The following is a 20619-nucleotide window of genomic DNA, read 5'->3' as shown; positions in this document are numbered from 1 at the left end:
GCCCAGCTTGGAACTGACAAGCATATTGTGAGGGTCACGCTTCATCACCGTTGACAGCTGGAGATGCTGCCACATGCCTTTGGCAGAAAGGCTCAGAGAAAACCAGGCAGTGGACTGTGCTGTCTGCCCTTCGGCTGCGAGGCACAGCCCTGGAAACCGGAGGATTAAACAGCCTCTCAATTTAAAGAGACAAGGGGGAGGGGAGTGTGGGCTGCAGAGTTTATAAATAGACATTGCTCCAGGCTGCCTGATGATGAAGTGGTTGTTTGGTAAATTTTTCTTTTTTAAGGATACCATTATCAGAGACCATTTCAGATACCAGTTTCGTTTAGTGTTCTGGGTGGATTCATCAGATCTTGGGGTACTATTTCTGCCAGTTCTAGGGGCAGGCCTTTAATATTTTGAGTCACATCTCGATGGATCACAGAGATGATGATGATGATGATGATGATGTGTCTTTTGCCAAATGGATGAGTAGCTTTTGGGGTCACAGCTGGAGAGACAAGAATGAGCGAGGACTCCGGGACCAGCACCGACCACATGAAGCCAGCTCCAGGAAGGCTTCCCTGCCATGCCCAGTGAGTTATCATAAAGTCAGGGGGAGCCGGAGTGGCAGGGAAGGGGGTTCTCTTAGAGAATATTCGAGGAGTTCTTTGGCTTAAATTAATATTTCCAAACCTTTTTCCATTCTTATAAAAAATTCTTTTTCTGTGTTTGAGTTGCCTTTTGAGAGAACTGTCTTTTTAAGTTTTAAGTAATAGTTTCTTCATTTTCAGGAACCTACAATATCTTGAACTACTGCTCATAGTCCCCGATAAATCAGAATTCATACCACCGAGTGACAGTGTTTGGACCAAAGGAGAGGCATTTGTAGTTGTTCTGTATAGGTGTTGAAATAGTGAAATTAGATCATGCATATGATGACCTTTAAGGGACTGGAGATCCAAAATAGCAAATCAATGCCTTTGATAAATATAATACACTTTTTTCTTTTGGTTTCCATAGCTTTTATGATTAGAGAAGAAACAACTGTCAATCCCTTCCCATAGCAGCTGGAGGTGCAGGGCACAGTGTTAGAGGGAAGCTCCTAGGAGCGGGTAGGCATGCTGGGCCAGGTCAGGACTCCAGCTTGCACAGTGCCCTCTTCAGCTGCTGTGCTGGCGGGCTTCACAGACACGCCGTCTGCTTCCCAGGTACCAGCAGTAATAATGCTATTTCTTTTTCACTAGTCACTTAGAATTCCAGCTAGTATAGACAGCTTACCCAAACCCCTTCATTGCCAACCCCAGAACAAAGTAAATTTGTGGGTAAACCTATTGAAGGTCAGTCCCAGGAGCCCAGGTCCACAATGAGTGTACAGTAATGTGTTCAAGGAATTGCTTTTACTATCATTGGTCAACAGCTTGAGGGATGAGACTTTTCTGAGACACAGACATTTCAAATAGCCCCTCACCACATGAACGGGCAGTGCCGCAGGGTCAGTGGAAGTCCTTCCTCACTTCCATTTCCTTAGGTGAAGAATGAAGCCAGGCTCAGTGAGATTCAGCGCCAACCTTCCATTTCTCTCTTTTAAAATACATGCCAGCATGGTGTGGTCTCATGCAATCTCAGCAGAATTAAATGTTTCAGACCTAATGAGATCTTCAAAATCTGTGAACCGGGAGTACAATTGGCTTGAGGCTTCCAGGTATGAGGACCAGACAAAGGCAATAAGAGAAAACTGTGATTGGCTGTATTGCAATGGCTTCCTAGTGTCACGGAGAGTGTGAAAAGAAAAGAAGTCCCCTGCTTTACAAAGTATAGTTTCCCAAATAAACTTGAGTTTCTTATACTTTTAAATACATATCATCTACTTTGTCTAGGAAGTTCATGTTCAGCTTGCAGCATTTGGGGGGTTGAACCATAGATTTATCATCAACAGCATTTCTCAATGGGATACATATACTGTATTTTTCTGCTTGTCTCTAACTTGACCGTTTCCTTAATTTAACCTGGCGAGAGTCTCCAGATAAGCAATCTGTTTTGTAATTAATGGACTAACATGATTGTAGGTACTTTAAGAGGCAAAATGTGGAACAAAATTTAAAATCTGAGCGCCAGAGAAGAGGCTGGGAACAGTGCACACCCAGCCCACAAGTCAGAGGACACAGAGTCAATATGACTGCAGGTCCATAAAACAAGCCTGCCAGTTCTCCTTCATTTAAATAAATAATGCTGTATATTTGTAAATCAAATCTGGGTTTTATTACCAAAATGTGCTAGAATTTTTCTCATTTTGGAATAACATGGTTTTCGTTTTTCTTTGAAAATTATTTCTCGGAGAATTTCGCACAATGTGTTTTAACCGTGTTTGCCTTCTAACTCCGTCCACATCTGCCCATGCTTCTCTTCCTACCCCACTTCGTGTCTCTTTCCCCCCAGCAAGATCAATTTGCAGTCTGTGCTGCTCACATGTTCTCAGGTGTGTGGCCTTACACTGCAGTTTGGTCAACCTATCAGAGGCTATTCTATCAGAGAAAACCTGCCTCTCTTCCTTCCGTAGCTACTTGACTAGGGGTGGAACGTCGTGCTCCCCGCCACGCCGAGTGGGGATTTGGTTTAACTTGAGCTTTCACAGGTTTCTGTGTGTTGTCACAACCATTGAGTTCACATCTCGGTTTCTCTGCTGTGACCAGAAGACACTGTTTCCCCGTAGCCATCCACCACCTCAAGCTCTTACATTATTGCCACCCCCTCTTTCACAGACAGTGACCCCTGAGCTTTTGGGATGTATGTTCTATTTAGGGCTGGACATTCCTATGTCACTTATTTCCTGCACTTTGGGCAGTTGTGGGTCGCTGTGCTGATTATCATTTACTGCAATCAGAAGCTTCTCTGATGAAGGATGCCGATGCACTAATCTACGGTATAATGAAAGGAGCTAATGAAGAATAGCAGTAGGTTCTCTCCTGGGGTCTGTGCTCAGTCTAGCGGTTGGTACCTGGCCCAGTAATGGTGCCAGGTAAGGGTTTCATCTTGTTGAGTGAGTCTTAAATCCAATCAGAAAGTCGCTGATCACCCTGCGACATTTGTTCCACTATTGCGCCGGTGGACATGTCTTCCCAGTTGTTATTGCAGCGCACAGAGGAAAACATCTGGATGAGATTAGTGGTTATTTGTCTTCTTCAGTAGCATGCCTCCCCACACTGTGAAAAGAAACCTGTAGGGGTATAGCTTCTAGGTGAGCACCAGCTTGGTGGCTCCATCTTCTACGTCTCAAGAATGTGGTATCCTCAGGAACAGGGTCTGTCAAGTTCTGGTCAATAGTGGTTTTCAGTTTTTGTGTTTTGTTTAAATGTCATTAATAATGATTAACTGTTTTGTTTAAATCTCATTAATAATGATTAACAAGGATGCATTCTCTCATTCTCTTTTCTTTTTTCCCACTGCTCTAATCAAAACGTCTTCCCTCTCTAAATCTAAATAATTGATTCACTGTTATTAAATGAATAGGCAGTTTCCTCCTTGCCTGTTCTGAATGTGCTTTCTAATCCATCTTTCTCAGTCTTATTGGTTAACACAGCAACAGAACATTAATTCATTCAACATATTTATTGAACACATATTTTGTTCACAGTATTGTGGCAAACATGGGGATTATGAAGTAAAAATAGACACATGATCTCTAATGCTTGTGGAAATGTTAGTCTAGTAGGAAATATAAGCTGGCAGAAAGAATGAAGTGTAAATCTGGGTGAAGTCAATCCTCATAGAACAATGCTTTTTGTTCGGACTCAATCTGTGATTGCTGATTTAAAGAATTGGAGAACTGTAGCTGTAACTTATTGCCTTGGGTGAAAAAAAAAAAGAAGAGAAGATGCAACCTATTATTAAACATTCTGCCTTCCCTTTCCAACACCACAGGGATACAAAACAGAGGCAAGCCTGTTTCCATGTTAACCATTTATTCTGATCATTGTGTGAATCCATTTCTGATAGCTTAGTGGATCCGACTGTCTGCTCATCTTCGCAGCTCACTACAGTTCTTGCAGTCTTGTTCTGCATCACCTGGGCCCTGTGTGAGGGACCTTGCAGTTATGAAACATCACTTAGGGAAGAGACCGAGTGCTGACTGAAGAATCTTCAGCTCTTCCATGCTCCAGGGTAGACGCCATGTGTCCCTGTGATGTCATTTGAAGGGAACAAGCAAGTTTCTACATCCACATTCAGCATTCTCTTTTTCTTCCTTCAGATCCCATTTCTCTATTTCATATCCTTTTAGAACATTTTCAAATTAAAGTAATAAATTCTCAAAATTTTCATCTTTGTCCACGATGCCCCTAAAGGTGGTTACATACTTATTCCTATAGCAGTTCCCCTGTAGTTGCTCACTAATGGGGTACACTGGAACTGGGCCCCAAAGTTACCTCTAAAAAGCTGGAAAGGACAGATACTGTAATAGTTTATGATTGGCGGTGAATGGCTTCTCATATTTTACATTATATTCATATTCAATTTTAATAGTTAGTCATTCCGTAGTTAAAGAGAGGGAACGGCAATAGTAGAACTGTTTTCCTCATGCTCAGTGGTCTTTATTCCCTTCTCTGGGATGAGGGGAAGCTGTTATACGGGGTGTAATAGAGGGTGAAAGATTTGGAAGGAGCTCTGCTGTTGTCTTCTGCTTCCACGGGCAGCATGGCTCCAAACAAGGTCCTTAATGTCCTTGCTCAGATTCCCCTAAATGGGACCAGTGGTAGTCATACCTCCATCAGGAAGGTACCATGACTTTCAGTGACTAATATACATAAATGCTCAAGACAGCACCAGGTACCAAGTAAGTACTCACTATTATTAGAGATCATAAAACATTGCCAAAGAAAACTGCTAGAATACTGAAAAGAGAAGGAAGGAAACATCCACACATCGCACAGCAAACCAGTGAAGTGGGCTCATTCTAAAGGCCTCATCCACCAAACTGCTCCAGTCAAAACCCTCCTGCTAAGTTAAAGCCATATTCTGAGTTACTGAGAGCTTCAAAGACGAGCTTCAGAGCAACACAACTCACACTGTAGCAATGCCCAGTGGCTAGATCTAAGCAGCTTGTTGACACATAGATCTCAAGGCTTTCAGGAAATGCTCTACACATTGAGAGTCCTATGTCTGTACTCTTGTTACTGTTGGTGTTGTTTAAATATGTTTTTAAATGATAACCCAACAGATACAGTTGTTATTTTATGTAATCGTTGACCATTTTTTATAATCTTGATGAAGAACATAAGCATTTTTCCTCTAGATCTTTCATATAAAAATCATTTTTTTTTATTTTTTGAGATTACAATACAGTTATATCATTTACCCCTTCTTTTTCCTCCTTCTAAATTCTCTCACACCTCCCTTCTTCTTCTCTTTCAAATTCATGGCCTCTTTTTCATTAATTGTTGATTATATACATATATAACTTATATATATAATATATGTATATAATATATATTCACAAATACATAAGTACAACCTGCTCAGTCTTTATAATTTTACTTGTGTGTATATTTTCAGGGCTGGCCATTGGTATTAGATAACAAATTGGCATCTCATCGCTTGAGAAGACTATTTCTGCTGCTGGCCTGTAGTTCTTCGCGTAGTGTTGAGGCCTCCTGGGCTTTCCCCATGCACACATTAGCATGTTTGTTGGCCTTGTCCTTCTTCAGCTTTTGTGTAGACAGCTGTGTTGGTGAGACTGTATAGGAGTAGTTTCTGACTTTCTTAGGAGACACAATCTCACAGCAGACTCCCTAGTCCTCTGCCTCTTTCAATTTTTTATGCACCCATCCTTCCTGTGTATATCTAACCCTCGGTATGAACAAGTCAAGGGGCCAGGTACTACAACATGGTCCTTGATATGGTAGAGCAAATGGCCAAATGGTAGAGACACACTGGACAGTTGGCCAGAACATTGGTTACAGTTATGTAGTGTCACAAAGGAGAGATGTGGGATCCTAGGACAGCCTCTACTAGAGACCCGACCCAACCATAGTGGCTGATAAAGGATTTATGGGGAATTACTGCTTATTCTGAGAGTGAAAATGATTACCCAAGTCAAAGTTGAAACAATGGATAGAAAATAAACAAATAAACAACACAAACAAATTTTATACTCAGGAATGAGTACACTAATTACAATCTGGAGTCCATGCTCTGTCAAGTGTCAGGTAAAAAGTGTCAAGGAGGAAACAGTAAAGTCTTTTTATTAGCACAAAGGGAGGAACTCACATGCCCTGGTTATAAACAAAGGCCTTTATTTTTGAAGACACAAAGCAGGAGTCACCATCTGCTTGTTGGTGGAGATGCCATTGTTGGAAAGTGTCTTGTCAGAGTTGTTACAATTGTGAAAAAGTCTGAATCCTTTTACACAAGTATGGATTTGTGTAAGAAGTATGAAAGCCATCCTTTGTTTGCAGGACTTTCTTGTGGTTTGTTTGTTTGGTTGGTTTTGTACATTTGGCTATTTTGTGAGGAAAGTTCTGCAACAAATTGTCAGGCAGGCAGAGTAGGAACACTCCTCTTTCCAGTCTTGCTTGCTGAGTTTTTTCTGGGTTTGGCATGATAGAGGACATCTTTGTGTCAGAGGTTCTCTTATTTTATTTTATTTTATTTTATTGAGTTAAGGCCTCACTATGTAACTCTGGCTTGCTTAGAACTCACAGAGATCCACATGTCTGTGCCTCTCGAGTGCTGGAATTAAAGGTGTGAGACATCAAACTCTGCTTTTATCAGTGGTTTTCACAGCCCTTAGGGATGAGAAGAGAGATGGCAGTGGATGAGATCACTGTAGGGAGGACTCCCTCCATAGTTACTATCCTGTGCAAGAGAAGAGACCATGGAGGCCAGGGTCACTTGGCTGAGCCGGGACAAAATGAAAAAGTGACTGATCAGAGTTCGTTGTTGTTTGAACTATCCTGGCTGCTTTGGGAAACAAAGGAAATGGGAGTAGATACAAGATGTGCACTCCCAAGAGTGTGCATTAGGTGAACAACACTAATCTAATAAAGGATGATAATGATGACTTGGACTGAAGAAATGATTGGTCTTGAGAAGGGGGATCTGCCGACTGCACATCTGGGTGTTGAGGGCAGTTCCTCAGACAGTGCCCTGAATCCAAGGAAATGGTACTGCCATCCACTGAGTGTGGGGACACTGAATTGTGATGGGACATCTTTTTAAAAAAAAAATAGTGTTTGCTCTAGAGTTTACAAGTTCACTTCTATAAAACATGGCACCACCTCATGGGAAGGAGCTCACCTTATAACCACAAAAGAATCCCACTTCCTCCTTCCTGTTCCTTCAATCACTGCTGTCAATTCACATATATGTGAGCATGTAAGTATGTGTGTATATGTATATATGACATGCATTAACATATAGTATACATATACACACATATGATATACATTAGCAAGTATGAGTGGTATTATTATCAATTGGAATAAACTTCTGATTGTTGCAGATAAATGAAGGAAAAGTAAAGTGATGTTTTCTTTACTTTCACTGACTCTTTTTGATGCACTTCTTTTTCTCCATGCAGAACTGTCTCTAAGATGTATCGTTTTCTCTTTGCTTAAAGAGCTTATTCCAAAATATTGTTGGCAAAATAAAAATCAGCTAGCATCTAAGATCCTTAATTTTGATTTGTCTGAGAAACATTTCTCCTTCACCTTTGATAGGCAACTTAGTGTTGTACAAAGCGCTGAACCAATGGTGCTGTCTTTTTCCTTTGCTCTCTTCTTGCTTGCACAACTTCTGACCAGTCAGACTGGGTCTTATTCCTTTGTACATGTTATTTTACTTTGGTCTCTCATTTTCAATAGTTTATAAGGGATTTGCCCAGGTATGGGTGTTCTTTGTTCATTGAACTGGTCTTTCTTGGTGCCCTCCCATCCAAGTATTAGGAAAACCCAACCCTGCTTAGCTTCAGAGATCCTACAAGATTGGGTACCTTCAGTATGGTATGACTGTAGACCTTGCCTCCTAGGTTTGTAATTTTGATATCCGACATTAATTTGTGAAGATTCTCAGTCATTATTTGTTTTAAACATTTCTGTTCCTTTTTTCTTCTTTCATCCCTGTTAAAATGCTATGCCCCCTGTAGCTGCTTCACGGTCCTTTCTGCTTGTTTGTCTTGTATACTTTTGTTTTCAGTTCTGTTTTCTTTGCTTCTCCATGTTTGAAGTTTATATTAAAATATCCCCAAGCTCAGAACATCTGTCCTCCGCTGACTCCAGACTTTTGACAAGGCTACAAAAGGCATCCCTCATGTCTAACTGTGGCTTTGGCCTCTACCATTTCTTCCAGTCTTTTCTTAAGTTTGGATTCTCCTTGATGGCACAGCCCATCCATCTGTGGTTTCTTTATGATATCTACCTCCTAATAGTGCTACTTCTTATGATATTAAAGGGGCCAATTACATCCACTCCCTGGCCCTCCACAATCTTGTAACAATGCCATAATGCAAAATGCATTTAGTCTAAGTTAAAAAGTTCCCATGGTCTATCATAGTCTCAAACTTGTTTCAAAGTCCAAAGTCTTTTCTGAGACACATGGCAATCTCTTAACTGTACTCCCTCTGTTAGGAAGAAATCCTAAGACAAGCCGCGCCACTGGCACAAAGAAATCCAATTAGGTCAGATTAAACCAAATTAAAATGTCCATTGTTTTATTAAATACAGTGCTCTCAGATGGCTGAGCACATGGCGGGGAGACAGGAAAGCAGAGAGCACATGCAAACCCCAAACCACATGTTCCTCTTCTGGGAGTCCACTTAAATATCCTGTGGGGGTAATCCTGACCCTCCTCAGGATCTGGCATGCTGGGATTTGGAGTCCAGACCAAAGCAACTTCCAGGCCAGGGGGCTGGGATGGACGCCAGGGGCTTGGGTTACACTCCCGACTTAACACCCTCTGTAAAGTCAAAATCAAAAGGCAAATCTGTAATGGTAAAAGTAAAATGCTGCAGGTCCCAGAGTAGCTGCAGTGGGCAGTGGGCCATGAGACCACTCCTCAAGTCCCTGAAGTGGTGGCAGGCAGTGGGTTGTGGGTTCTGAGAGCAGCCAGTTCCAGGCAGGAACAGTGTAGTTCCCCAAGTGGCTGCAGTGGGCCATGAGGGGCAATGAGTCCCAGGCATGGAGCCATATGGTAGGTGAGAGATCTTGATGGGGCAGCCAGTCCTACAAGGAGAGACAGATGGATAGGCACAACATGCAAAGTGAGGTTGGATATTTATTTAGTGAGTTATGGAGGGGAAGGGGAAAAAATGAGAAGAGCACAAAGAGAGGCAGATTGAGAGAGAGAGAGAGAGAGAGAGAGAGAGAGAGAGAGAAACAGAAGGGGAAAGGGGAGAAGTGGGGAGAAGGGAGAGACAGAAGCTGCCTCTTAGAGAGGAAGTTGTAAAAGAAGGGACTCAGGTTGGAAGCTAAAGATCAGCTTGCCTCCACAGACTGGAGAGGGGGTGGGCCTAGCTTGTTTCTTAAAGGGACAGAGCAGACTATTACAAAATCGCATACTTCCAACATATAATGGCATTACCATTCTAAAATGTAGGGAGGGGAGCACAGTGAGGAAATACCGGACCAAAGCAAGACTAAAAACCAGCTGGGCAAACTCAAAACTTTGCATCTTCATTTCTGATGTTGAAATGCTCTTTAGATCTCCAACACTGTTCAGCTTTGTTGACTGCAACATACTTCTCTCTCTTGGAATGATTCCACTCCCTGTTAGCAGATCTCCTTGGCATGTATCCCACACCTCTGGCATCTCTAACATCTTGGATTCTTCAAGGCAGTTCAGGCTTCAGCTTCACACAATGGCCTCTATACTAAGCCTTTTTTTTTTCTGCAACAGTCCTGACACATGCCTAGCCTCAGCAGTTTTATTCCATAACTCCTTTCTTCTGTCCTTAACTCCAAAGCCAGAACCATGTGATTGAAGCTACCAAGTTCTGTTGCTTGCTGGGGCTGGAAAATGACCCCTTTGTTCACTTATCTTCACTGGCTTTCTGTCCTTCACTGCCTAGGCTTGGCTGTTCTGAAACTTGCTCTATAAACCAGAGTTGCCTCAAACTCAAGAGATCTACCATCCTCTGCCTTCCCAAGGCTGGGGTTAAAGGTGTGTCCTGCCACCGGGCGATGGTGGCGCACGCCTTTAATCCCAGCACTCGGGAGGCAGAGGCAGGTGGATCTCTGTGAGTTCGAGACCAGCCTGGTCTACAGAACGAGTTCCAGGACAGGCTCCAAAGCCACAGAGAAACCCTGTCTCAAAAAAAAAACAACAACAACAACAAAACAACAACAAAGGTGTGTCCTGCCATAGCCAGCTCTAAGCTTTTCTTTAGTTTCTTTCCCCAAGTCAGAAATTTAAATTTAGCTGGGTGGGATCTTGTTCTGAGGTCATCATTCCCTTTGTTACATATCTTAATCTGTTTATCTCCTTGAACACAGGATTTAGCTCCATTCCTCTTCCCGATGGTCTTTTACCTCCTCAAAATTTCCTTTTTGTAATTTACCCTGCTCAGTTTGCTCCTTTTCATTAAATAGCACCATTAGAGTTACCACTAATATTCACATGACACAATCTATACTAGGCTGTTTTGTGATTTCACCTGCCTGTAATGATCTGTTCTGTCCCTTTAAAAGGCAAGTCTCCTCCCTCACTCCTTCCCCCCCAACTGAGGCAGGCAGATCTTCCTTCCTGCTTACAGCCTGAGTCTCTTCCTTTTCCATCTCTCTCTAGAAGAGGCATCTTCTATCTCTCCCTTCTCTCCATCTCTCTCTGTCTCTGTCTCTGTTTCTCTGTTCTTCTTCCCTTCTTCCTTTCCCCTCCATAACCCACTAAATAAATATCCAACCCCACTCTCCATGCCGTGCCTGTCCGTCTGTCTCTCTCCTGCCTCATGGCTCCCTGCCTGGGATAGGCTGCTCTCAAGACCCACAACCCGCTGCATGCCACCACTTCGGGGACTTCATCTGTCTGTCTCTCCTTGTGGTCTGCTGCAGCCACTTGGAAAATTGTGCTATCCCTGCCTGGGACTGGCTGCTCTTGGGTCCCACTGCCCCCTGCCTGCTACTACATGACCCACTGCCTGCCACCACTCGAGGACCTGCAGCATTTCTGCCACTGCAGCCACCCGGGATCTGGGGATCTGCAGCATTTCTATTAATCCATTACACTGACAACACAATTAATCCAAAACTCTTCATTTTATCCTCAGGCAGTCTCTTTAGACAAGGACAAAAAGCAGTCACTTTCTTCATCAAAATATTACAAGAAAGATCTCTAGGCAACATGCTAAAATTTTTCTCCTCTGAAACATCTCCCATCTCCCATAGTTCAAACAACTCTTAGGCACCATGTCTTCCATGCCCCTACTAGTATGACCCATTAAGCAGTGCTTAGAGCATTTCGATGCTTTCCAAACTCCCAAGTACCTGCTATTTGTTTCTTTACTTGTTCTGATGCTGGAGTCTTCTGTCTTATCTCTAACCTTTAAAAAAACTCCCTTTAACTCCTGTGGTATGTTTGGGGAAACTGACTATAATTACAGTACACTCTTTTGAGTTGAGGCAGACTACGACTTTTGACCTGAGTGTCTGATTTCATCTTTGTGTTTGGGGAATTTCCTTTTACAACTCTGACAAGCTTTCGCTTTGATATTCACAAGTTCCCCTGAGCCCTGGTAAGTTGAATATTTCTCTGCTCATGTTACCCAACAGATCCCATACTCTCCTCATTCTTCCTTTTTTTTTTTTTTAACTTCTCTGTATTTCCAAGTAGCCTGTCTTCACTCCCATTTTTCTTTCTTCTCTTGGGTCTATTTTGCTCTTGGTGCCTTTCATTTTGTTTTAAGTTTTACTTAATGTACTATTCACCCCAAAGATTTTAGCTGTGTTCTTAAAACCTGCCCCCATATTTCTGTGAAATTCCTTTGTTAGAGTATTGTATCATTTCTCTTTTTTCTGGAAGCTCATTGGGTTTACTGAAACATCTCCTTTGAGGAATCCACTAAGAGCTGCTATGTAGACGAATGTAGTCAATTTCTGGCATCATATTTTGAACACTAGGTGAGATCAAAAACCTCTGGAAGTTCCTGCTGATGTGATGTCTCCGTTAGGGGTTCTATTGCTGCCATGAGACACCATGACCAAAAAACAAGTGGAGAGGAAAGGGTTATTAAACTTACATTTCAGCACTGCTGTTCATCACTCAAGCAGGGAAGGATCCCAGAGGCAGGAGCTGATGCAGAGGCCATGGAGGGTTGTGGCTTACTGGCTTGCTTCCCATGGTTTGCTCAGCCTACATTTTTATAGAACCTAGAACCAGCAGCCCAGGGAGGGCATCATATACCAAGGGCTGGTCTCTCCTTCATTGATCACTAAATGAGAAAATGCCTTACAGCTGTATCTCAAGGAAGCATTTCCTCAGAGGCTCCTTCCTCTGATGGCTCTTTGTCAAGCTTGTGTCAAGTTGACACACTATACCAGCCAATACAGCATGCAATGCTGTCTGCACATTTAAGTGATAGGTATCTATTTGTACCTGGGGTTTTTTTTTGGTTTGTAGTTTTTATTTTTTGTTGTTGTGTCGTTTTATTGTATAGTTTTGTTTGTGCCTGCTTCTTTTCCCAAACCTAAAGTTACTTCTGCTGTTTTATCACTAGATGGCACTCTTGTTGAAGTCTCACTGTTGGTGTGTTACTATATTTCAACACTAGAGGGAAACATAGCTCAGTTTTGTCCCAAACCCTAAATTGGGCATAGTATGAATCAAATAGTGCCTAAAAAAGGTGCTGTGTTCCCACAGCCTCCCCTTGGTTGAGGTAGATCAGAGGGTTTGTCCACAGTCTTTGGCCTATAGTTAGGCTATGGGAATTTGCCCAGTTCCTGGAAAATTTACTGGGAAAGATCAACTTTAAGCTCTCAGGCCAGTTTAGCTCTTGCCTCTCTTTACGTTCTCCAAGTGGAAAGTATTCTCTCCATGTTATGCTGTTTGGACTTTTGGAAAGGTTGCAATGAGCAGTTATGTGATCACTGATACTAGAATGTTGGCTCATAACCTCAGCCCAAACTCAAAGCCTATTGAGACAGTGCAGCACCCATGCAAGACACATGGTCACACTGCTTTATATCGCCAGTTGTTCAGGTAGACTCATCACTTCCAGACTGTTATAACCAGCTACAGTGATGTAGGTGGAGTCTTTTGTCAGGACTGCCATCAGCTCTGTTCCTCCAGCCACTTCCCTAATAACTATTCAGAGACTTATTAATTATAAATGCTTGACTGATAACTCAGGCTTATTACTAATTGGCTGTTACACCTTAAATTAACCCATTTCTATGAACCTGTTTTCTACCCCAAGGCTTGGGGTTTTAGTTTCTGTCTGGTGAGTGTTTCACTGCAGCAAGCCCTGGCCCTGGGCTAGAATGCAAAGTCTTGTAGTAACTCTTCTGCTCTACAATGTGCTGGCTTTTGCTTCCTCTGCTCCTCACAGCTGAGGGAGAAGTGCTGCCTTGGTACCTGTCTCACATGGTTCCAGAGGTTTAATCTGTGTGCACTGTCTAAGGACTTGATTCAGTTCCTCCTTCTCCCCTCCGCAGGTTGTTCATTGCTTAGAGCTGGAAGAGGAAGTACACAGGCAATTCTTCTTGACTTCTTCAACATGTCTTTCCCTCTTATCTTCTGAAAACAGGTGCTAATGTACTTTCTTTCCTGGATCCCTCAGCTCTTGAAGTGCAGGGCACAAATATCATTCAAACTGATGCACTGGTTGAGAAAGCATCGCTAGTGGATTCATCACCGTGCTCTGTGTCTGCATATGGGATGCATGTTCTGATGTGAGACTGGTTTTAAAGCATCAGAAACAAGTGATAAAATCAGATCAATATTTCCAAGTTTCCTTACTTAAAAGACTGGATAGGGTGACTGATGTGGGAGTGTCATATATCAATCTGGTGATTTCATTGGTTAAGCAATAAAGAAACTGCTTGGCCCTCATAGGTTAAAACATAGGTGGGTGGAGTAAACAGAACAGAATGCTGGGAGAAAGAAGCTGAGTCAAGGAGTCGCCATGATTCTCCCACTCCAGACAGACGTAGGCTAGAATCTCCCTGGTAAGCGCACCTCGTGGTGCTACATAGATTAATAGAAATGGGTTAAGAGGCTGAAACTAAGGGGCCAAGTAGTGTTTAAAAGAATACAGTTTCCGTGTAATTATTTCGGGGCATAAGCTAAAGCTAGCCATGCAGGCGGCGGGGTTGCCGGGGACGCAGCCCAGCTGCTCCAATTAATACAACAGGTGACTAACAGTAGGAAAATGATTGATAGATTAATGTGAGGATACTTTCGGCCTTTATCTTTGCATAAGGATCAAACCAGGGGTTACCTCATTAGCACACCCATTGAAACTGGCCTGTTTGGGAAGTTCAGCTGTCTCATTTCTTCTGGGCTCTTAGTTCAGTGACTCGGAGATTTAGCTTGGATGACTCCATTTCTAGTCTAGCCTGATCTGTTGGGAGCCAGTTTGGAAGCCTGGTCCAAAACAGTATCTTTCTACAGTTTTCTAGAGCAGCTGAGATATACATGTCAGTTTGAGAGTCTATGGAACAGTACAGTAAGTGGAATAGACAGCTCAGGGAGAGGTCAGCATTAATGATATAAATTAGGATTATAGCTAGAAATTGATGTTAAGACAGGTGTAGGGGGACAGTGCAGGATGCAAAGAGAGAGAAAACGAAGGGACCAACTGCAACCTTGGAGACTCCCCACACTTAAAAGCTGAAGGAAGAAATGAAGAAAATGTCTGAGCTGCTATGATAGAAAGATCTAAGGAAGCTGAAGATGTAGCGTGACGGCAGGGAGAGGAACGCCTGTCCCCAGGAGGACCTGTGGGAAACTAAGCTGAGTAGGAGGCAGTGACTGAGACAGACTAAACAGTGTGCAGAATTTAGCAACATGGAGATACATGTCTTTAGTACAGAGTCTACACTGAAGTGGGCTGGAGTGTGAAGAAAACAGAGAGCATCACTGTTCTGCCCAGAAATCTGGCTTCTCTGAACTCTGTCCTTTGTTTGTTTTCAACTGTGGCCTCAACATTGATGTCATTATATTATATGACCTCCATGTCTGGAAACCTTTAAGATATGGTTATGTATGTTTTGGATAATTGTTAGGTATTGATAATGCATAGGATTTTAAGGTTTTCATATAGTCTTAATTTTATACTGCTTTTGATATGTATTAGCGATTTCTTACATAAAGGTTAAATAATTGTTCCTCATAACTCCTCCATTATTTCCTATTTTAAAAGTCCATAAATATTCATCTTTTCATTATTTCTGAAATGTCTTTAGTGTCACTAAATATTTAAAGGATTACTCTGGCAATTTCACTCAAGGCTTGGAGTCCTCCACTGTCTATTGGTAGAAGATCAAGCAGAAATGTTAGTCTGGAGATGCTCTGGACTGTATTGTAATCACTGCTTCTGCCACCTTATAGCAGAAGAAGCTCTTACTGAAAAAGAAGACAAAGTTTTCCTAGAATGTACGATTTCTTTGGTTGTTATTTTATATGTATCCTGTCTTTGTGTTAGAATTGCACATATCCACAGTGAGGTAAACCTAATCTTTTTCTATATTCCTAGTTTCCTGCATTTTCCAGCATTACATCAGCTGACTGCCTCCCTAGACGACATTCTCATGAGGACCAGGGATCCCGAAGGCATCTTCCCATGCAGTATCACAGGAAATTCTCGGTGGATGGGTCACTGAAGGAGCCATTGGGATCACAAAGGGGAGCTCATTCCAGAATGCAGGAGTTTTCAGAGTCCCTTGAGCAGCACCTGCGCCTTCGAACCAAGCATGCTCCGTCTTCGGTATGCAACAGCATAGGACTGTTATTATTTAAGCCATAGGGAAGGAAGCCCAAAGCGCTTGTCTTGTCAGTTTAGAGGAGGCCAACTTTAACTTCTATACTCATAGCTTATGATAGGCGCCTTGAAAACACCACTCAGTGTTTTTTATGATAACTTAATATTAAAAATCTATTTTATATCAGCTCTAAATAAAGGATATTATAAAATATCAGTGCAAAATGTACATTTCCATGATTAATAATCTACATAGTAGTTTTAAGATAACTGCATTAAATAGTAGCATTTGTCAATAAATTTTAAAGCATGTATATTAAACAGTGGGATTTATCTATAAATTTATACACATGCACAAACAAAGAGTTATTGACAGAGAGAGGGACAGAGAGAGACAGAGAGAGAGAGACAGAGAGAGACAGAGGGAGACAGAGAGAGAAACAGAGACAGAGAGACAGACAGAGAGAGACAGAGACAGAGAGACAGACAGAGAGAGACAGACAGAGAGACAGACACACAGAGAGAGACAGAGAGAGACAGAGAGAGAGAGACAGAGAGAGAGAGAGACAGAGAGAGAGAGAGAGAGAGAGAGAGAGAGAGAGAGAGAGAGAGAAACTAACTGTTGGGTTTAGCAAAGATGTCAGAATACAGGATGCCAAAATCGAAGGATGTTCAACTCTCTTTTACAAAATGTTGTACTAGTCCTTGATAACATACAAACATATTTCTATGTAGTCTGTCTCTAGATTACTTTTGCTGTTTAATGCAATATACAAGCTATGAATGCAGTTGTTACAGTGTTCTGTTTAGGGAATATGAACAAGAAAAAAACCCCTGTGTTTTCAGTATAGACACCTTCCCTGAATATTTTTGATAGTTTGTTGGTTGAATTCACAAGTGTGGAACTCATGGTTAGGAAAGGTTGACTGTGTTACCATTTGCTTAAAGACCAATTATACTAACATATTTCATATTTCATATTTTTATAAATCTGAGCATGAAAAGAGCACAAACTGCATCTGTGGCCTATTCTTCACCAGTGATGCTAGATCATAATCAATTCCTTCCTTTTCTTCCCTACCCTTCCTTCTCTCCCTTCCTTCTCATCCTTCTGCTCCTCTTCCTTCTGCTTGTCCTACCCTCCTTTCCTGAGATAGGATCTTGCTGTTAAGGTCCAGCAGTCCTGGAGCCTGCATTATAGCCCAGACTGACCTCAAACACTTTATTCCCCTACCTCAGCCTTCTGAGTCCTGGAATTTCAGGCATATGTCAACATGTCTGTCTAAATTCTCCTATTTTAGTATTAAAACTCAAAGAGGAATATTCTGATTTCCAAATAAAAAGTATATAGTTCTAACAGTTTTTCCAACCTCTTTTTTAGTTACGATGCACATACTCAAAATCCTTTCAAGTAAAGGGTATGCTCAATTTTAGAACATATTCATAAAGCTGTATCATTATCAGTCAGCACTAGTCCTGTTACAATTTAGGCTTATTATTTTAACCATTTTTATTGTTTGAGATTTCATACGTGCATATAATATGTTTTATTTAATCTACCCCCTATTTCCTCCCTCCAACTCCTTCTCTATCTTCCAGTTTTCTGTGCTCTCTTTCTCTCCATCTTTGTTTTTAAAAACTTATTGAGTCTTCTTAGTGCTGCCTCTCACTTGCCCGCTCTCCCTCTACCCCTGTGCGCTCTCTCTCTCTCTCTCTCTCTCTCTCTCTGTGTGTGTGTGTGTGAGTGAGGTGTGTGTGTGTGTGTGTGTGTGTAGGACCATCTGCTGCAGGAGCATCAGCAGCTTCTTAGGGACCCCGTCCCTGAAGAAAGTTGACTCTTCCTTCTCTAGAACCACCAGTTGTCAATAGCTCCTCACTTCGGGGTGGGGCTTCATGAATCCCTCCCCTGTCCATTGGCTGGCTTGATTTTGCATTTGTGGTCAGTCTCTGTGAGATTGTTAGTGATCTAATCTCGGTAAGAGGAAAGCTAATCTGAGACAAATACTTAAGCCTAAAGGGAAATGAGCGAATAGCTGGTTGTGCCCCGTACCTCCAATAGGGCTGCATGATAAGGAACTTTGGGGGAGACTTCTTTCATTTTGATGCCCAGGTAGTGCAAGAGGAGGGAAAAAGAATTCTCTTGTTTGTTATGTAGACACATTAATACAATATCAATGCCACTGTTTTGCTCTGAAATGCATACCTGGGCTTATGTATTTGTCTCACCCCCTATATGTGGAGTTTCTAGAAGGACTTTATTTACTGCTGTATATTCTGCTCCTAGGACAACAGTGTGTTCGATACAGTGAAGTATTTACTGTAAATGGTTTCAACACTCCCATCCTAGCCAGTCCACTGGAGAATGTTGATTTGGTTGGATGTCCTTCCTAAACACTGCCTTCTTCCCGTAGCCCTTACATTAAAATTTAGTAAAAACTCTTCTCTATTTATGGTTAAAACCTTTGTTAATATGTTAAACTGGGTTGATGTAATTTATTACTAGAAAGTAAGACGCGGAAGTCTGCTTCAAAATCAGAGCTTTCTCCCCGTCTAGTTGTTGGGACAAATGTGGGATAGGGTCAGTTGCTGGTGCGTTTGACCCTTTTCTGATGCTCTTCCAGGGACCCAAGGGCAGGAGGGAGAGAGATGAAAGGCATTGCCTAGGAACTGACATGAGCTCACACAAGACACTGGAGGACAGAGGGAACTCAGCGAAGGAAGCACGTGGAGAGGCAGCCATGGCTCCCCTGGTTGCAAAGGGGCCTGAATAATGCTTTGTTTCCACACCTCAGTGGCTGATGTCACTGGCTGTTCTGAGACCCAGTTCTTCCTCCAGAATGGCAGCTGGAAAGGTTGTCTACAGATGTTGAGAGTGAAGTGGGCAGTTGGAACAGCTGCTTCTCAAGATGGCTTGTGCCACCCTCCAAAGGACTCTGGCATTTTACTTGTGTGTGCAATCTGCTTTTTATGTCTTTCTATGGTAGGAGAAAAAAAATAAAAGTATTTGAATAAAATAAAAGAATTCCTGAAATTGTAAAATGTAGTTTCTAATGAACCACCAATATATCATCACCAATGCCTTTTCCATATCAGCCTCCCAGATTGTCCTAAACAAATGTCCTTGTTGTCTATAACTTTATGTCCTTATCCCAAGTAATTAAGCTTGTGTAGTTGCCATTACTTATGAACATTAGTAATTAGCATGCCAAGTATTACCGTGAATGTCTTCACACATTACTTAAAACAACCCTTACCACACTCAAGTGACACCTTGTACTGGGGCTCTCTGAAAGTCAGAACTAAAGGGACCCGACATTAGCTTTCTGGTCCCTGTGGAAAAACGCCTGGCCTGCAGAACTTCAGTTTTATGGTGTAAGGGTTGTCAGTTCCTCAGGGCAGACAGGGCACGGTGAGGCAGAGAAAGGCACATTATGGTGCTCAGGAAGCAGAGTAAGACGGGAGTGGAAAGGGCAGAATATGCCCTTCAAAGACATACTCTCAATAACTTGCTTCCTTCAACCAAGCCTCACTTTTCAGTCTCCATCACCTCTAAAAACATCACCACCATCTGGCAACAAGGCATCCTCCATGATGATGCAACCTCAAATCCTAACTCAGAAATGCAGAGGAGTGGATTTACCAGGGGGTTGGCACCCTTACTGATGAAGGCAGAGAAGCGTCATGATGGGTTGTCTGCAAGCTGAAGAACCAGGTAGTGAAGGCGTAAGTCATAAACAATGCCACACCAGTTTGGAATTATGATTAATAGGGTGGTATTTATTTAAAGGAGAAAAAACTTACCGATCACCATCAGCCCTCTGCACAACCAGGAAGGGAGTCTAGTCGCAGGCAGAGAAGGAAGTGAAGAGAGAGAGGAGAGGGAAGTGGCCGCTTTTTTAAAGGGAGAGAGACCACGCCCCAGTGGGCTGGTATCTCAGCGGCGATAGCCTGGAGGAGTGGGAGGACCTCCCGTAACACCTCCCCCTTTTGTTTAAATAAGAGAGTTCTAAACCTACTATGAAATTATATACAATAAGTACAAATATCCTATTCTAACTAGCTTAGGTCTTGTATAATGAATAACTTGGCCAAGTCATGAGAGAAAGTAACTACATTTTTATAGTCTTCAACCCCATCGAAGATCTGAGAAGGGAAATAATGTTACCGGGGTAATTAGGAAGTTCAGTAAAACAACTTCCAAAATATGCAACAAATCACAGAGACAACTAGCTACCTAGGCAATCACCCAAAGTCACATTAGCAGTATTGAAGCAACCAACTTTGGCTAAGGCCTAACATAACTGACATACCATTTTCAAAGGCAAGCAACTTTTCAAAACTATCTTACCCTGTCTTGGCAGGATATGACAGCCCTGTTTTATCCATTGATGCATGCTCTGTATCTTTGTCAGTGGTTGAGGTATGGGCATTTCTTTGCCCCAAGGCCAGTTCTGCCAAAAAGAAAGGCTCCAGGTGGAGTGTCTTTGGTGCTCAACATTCTCTCGGGAATAGAGTGGTGTTGCCAGGAGCAATTGTGTCTCACTGCCACAAAACCCTGAGTTAGGTTAAAGGCCATTTTCTACAGCTCTTTGAAGAAGTTGAAGATTATCTATCTATACTGAGAATAATCTCTATATATCTAAAGAACCTGATTAGTCTAATTATAAATGACAAACTTAGATGACTATTAGTCTATATAATTCTCAATATCTAACTTAAAGACTAAGACAATA

At 42.2% G+C, this 20619-nt stretch overlaps 1 protein-coding gene across 1 annotated transcript; it reads left to right on the top strand.

Annotated features, from left to right (window-relative positions):
• Positions 1 to 245: 245 nt before the first annotated feature.
• On the top strand, positions 246 to 18905 carry Lnp1 (leukemia NUP98 fusion partner 1). Its single transcript, XM_041673367.1, has 3 exons — positions 246 to 578; positions 15662 to 15892; positions 18508 to 18905. Exons 1-3 carry the CDS (start codon positions 417 to 419, stop codon positions 18655 to 18657), a joined length of 543 nt encoding a protein of 180 aa, XP_041529301.1. The 5' UTR covers positions 246 to 416; the 3' UTR covers positions 18658 to 18905.
• The last annotated feature ends 1714 nt before the right edge of the window (positions 18906 to 20619 follow it).

This window comes from Microtus oregoni, unplaced genomic scaffold, assembly GCF_018167655.1.
Source record: "Microtus oregoni isolate MIOR12 unplaced genomic scaffold, Mior012 000023F_ref0000262, whole genome shotgun sequence".
Classification (NCBI taxonomy): Eukaryota; Metazoa; Chordata; class Mammalia; order Rodentia; family Cricetidae; genus Microtus; species Microtus oregoni.
The sequence above is the reverse complement of the archived record's forward strand: the minus strand, read 5'-3'. Positions and strand labels throughout refer to the sequence as shown.

What these genes read in the sequence shown, in the direction of transcription:
- Lnp1 (XM_041673367.1), top strand. Translation starts at nt 417, where the DNA reads ATGGATCACAGAGATGATGATGATGATGATGATGATGTGTCTTTTGCC. An exon ending in AGGCTTCCCTGCCATGCCCA is followed by an intron (nt 579 to 15,661) that starts GTGAGTTATCAT and finishes CTATATTCCTAG; the next exon opens with TTTCCTGCATTTTCCAGCAT. An exon ending in CCAAGCATGCTCCGTCTTCG is followed by an intron (nt 15,893 to 18,507) that starts GTATGCAACAGC and finishes ATGCTCTTCCAG; the next exon opens with GGACCCAAGGGCAGGAGGGA.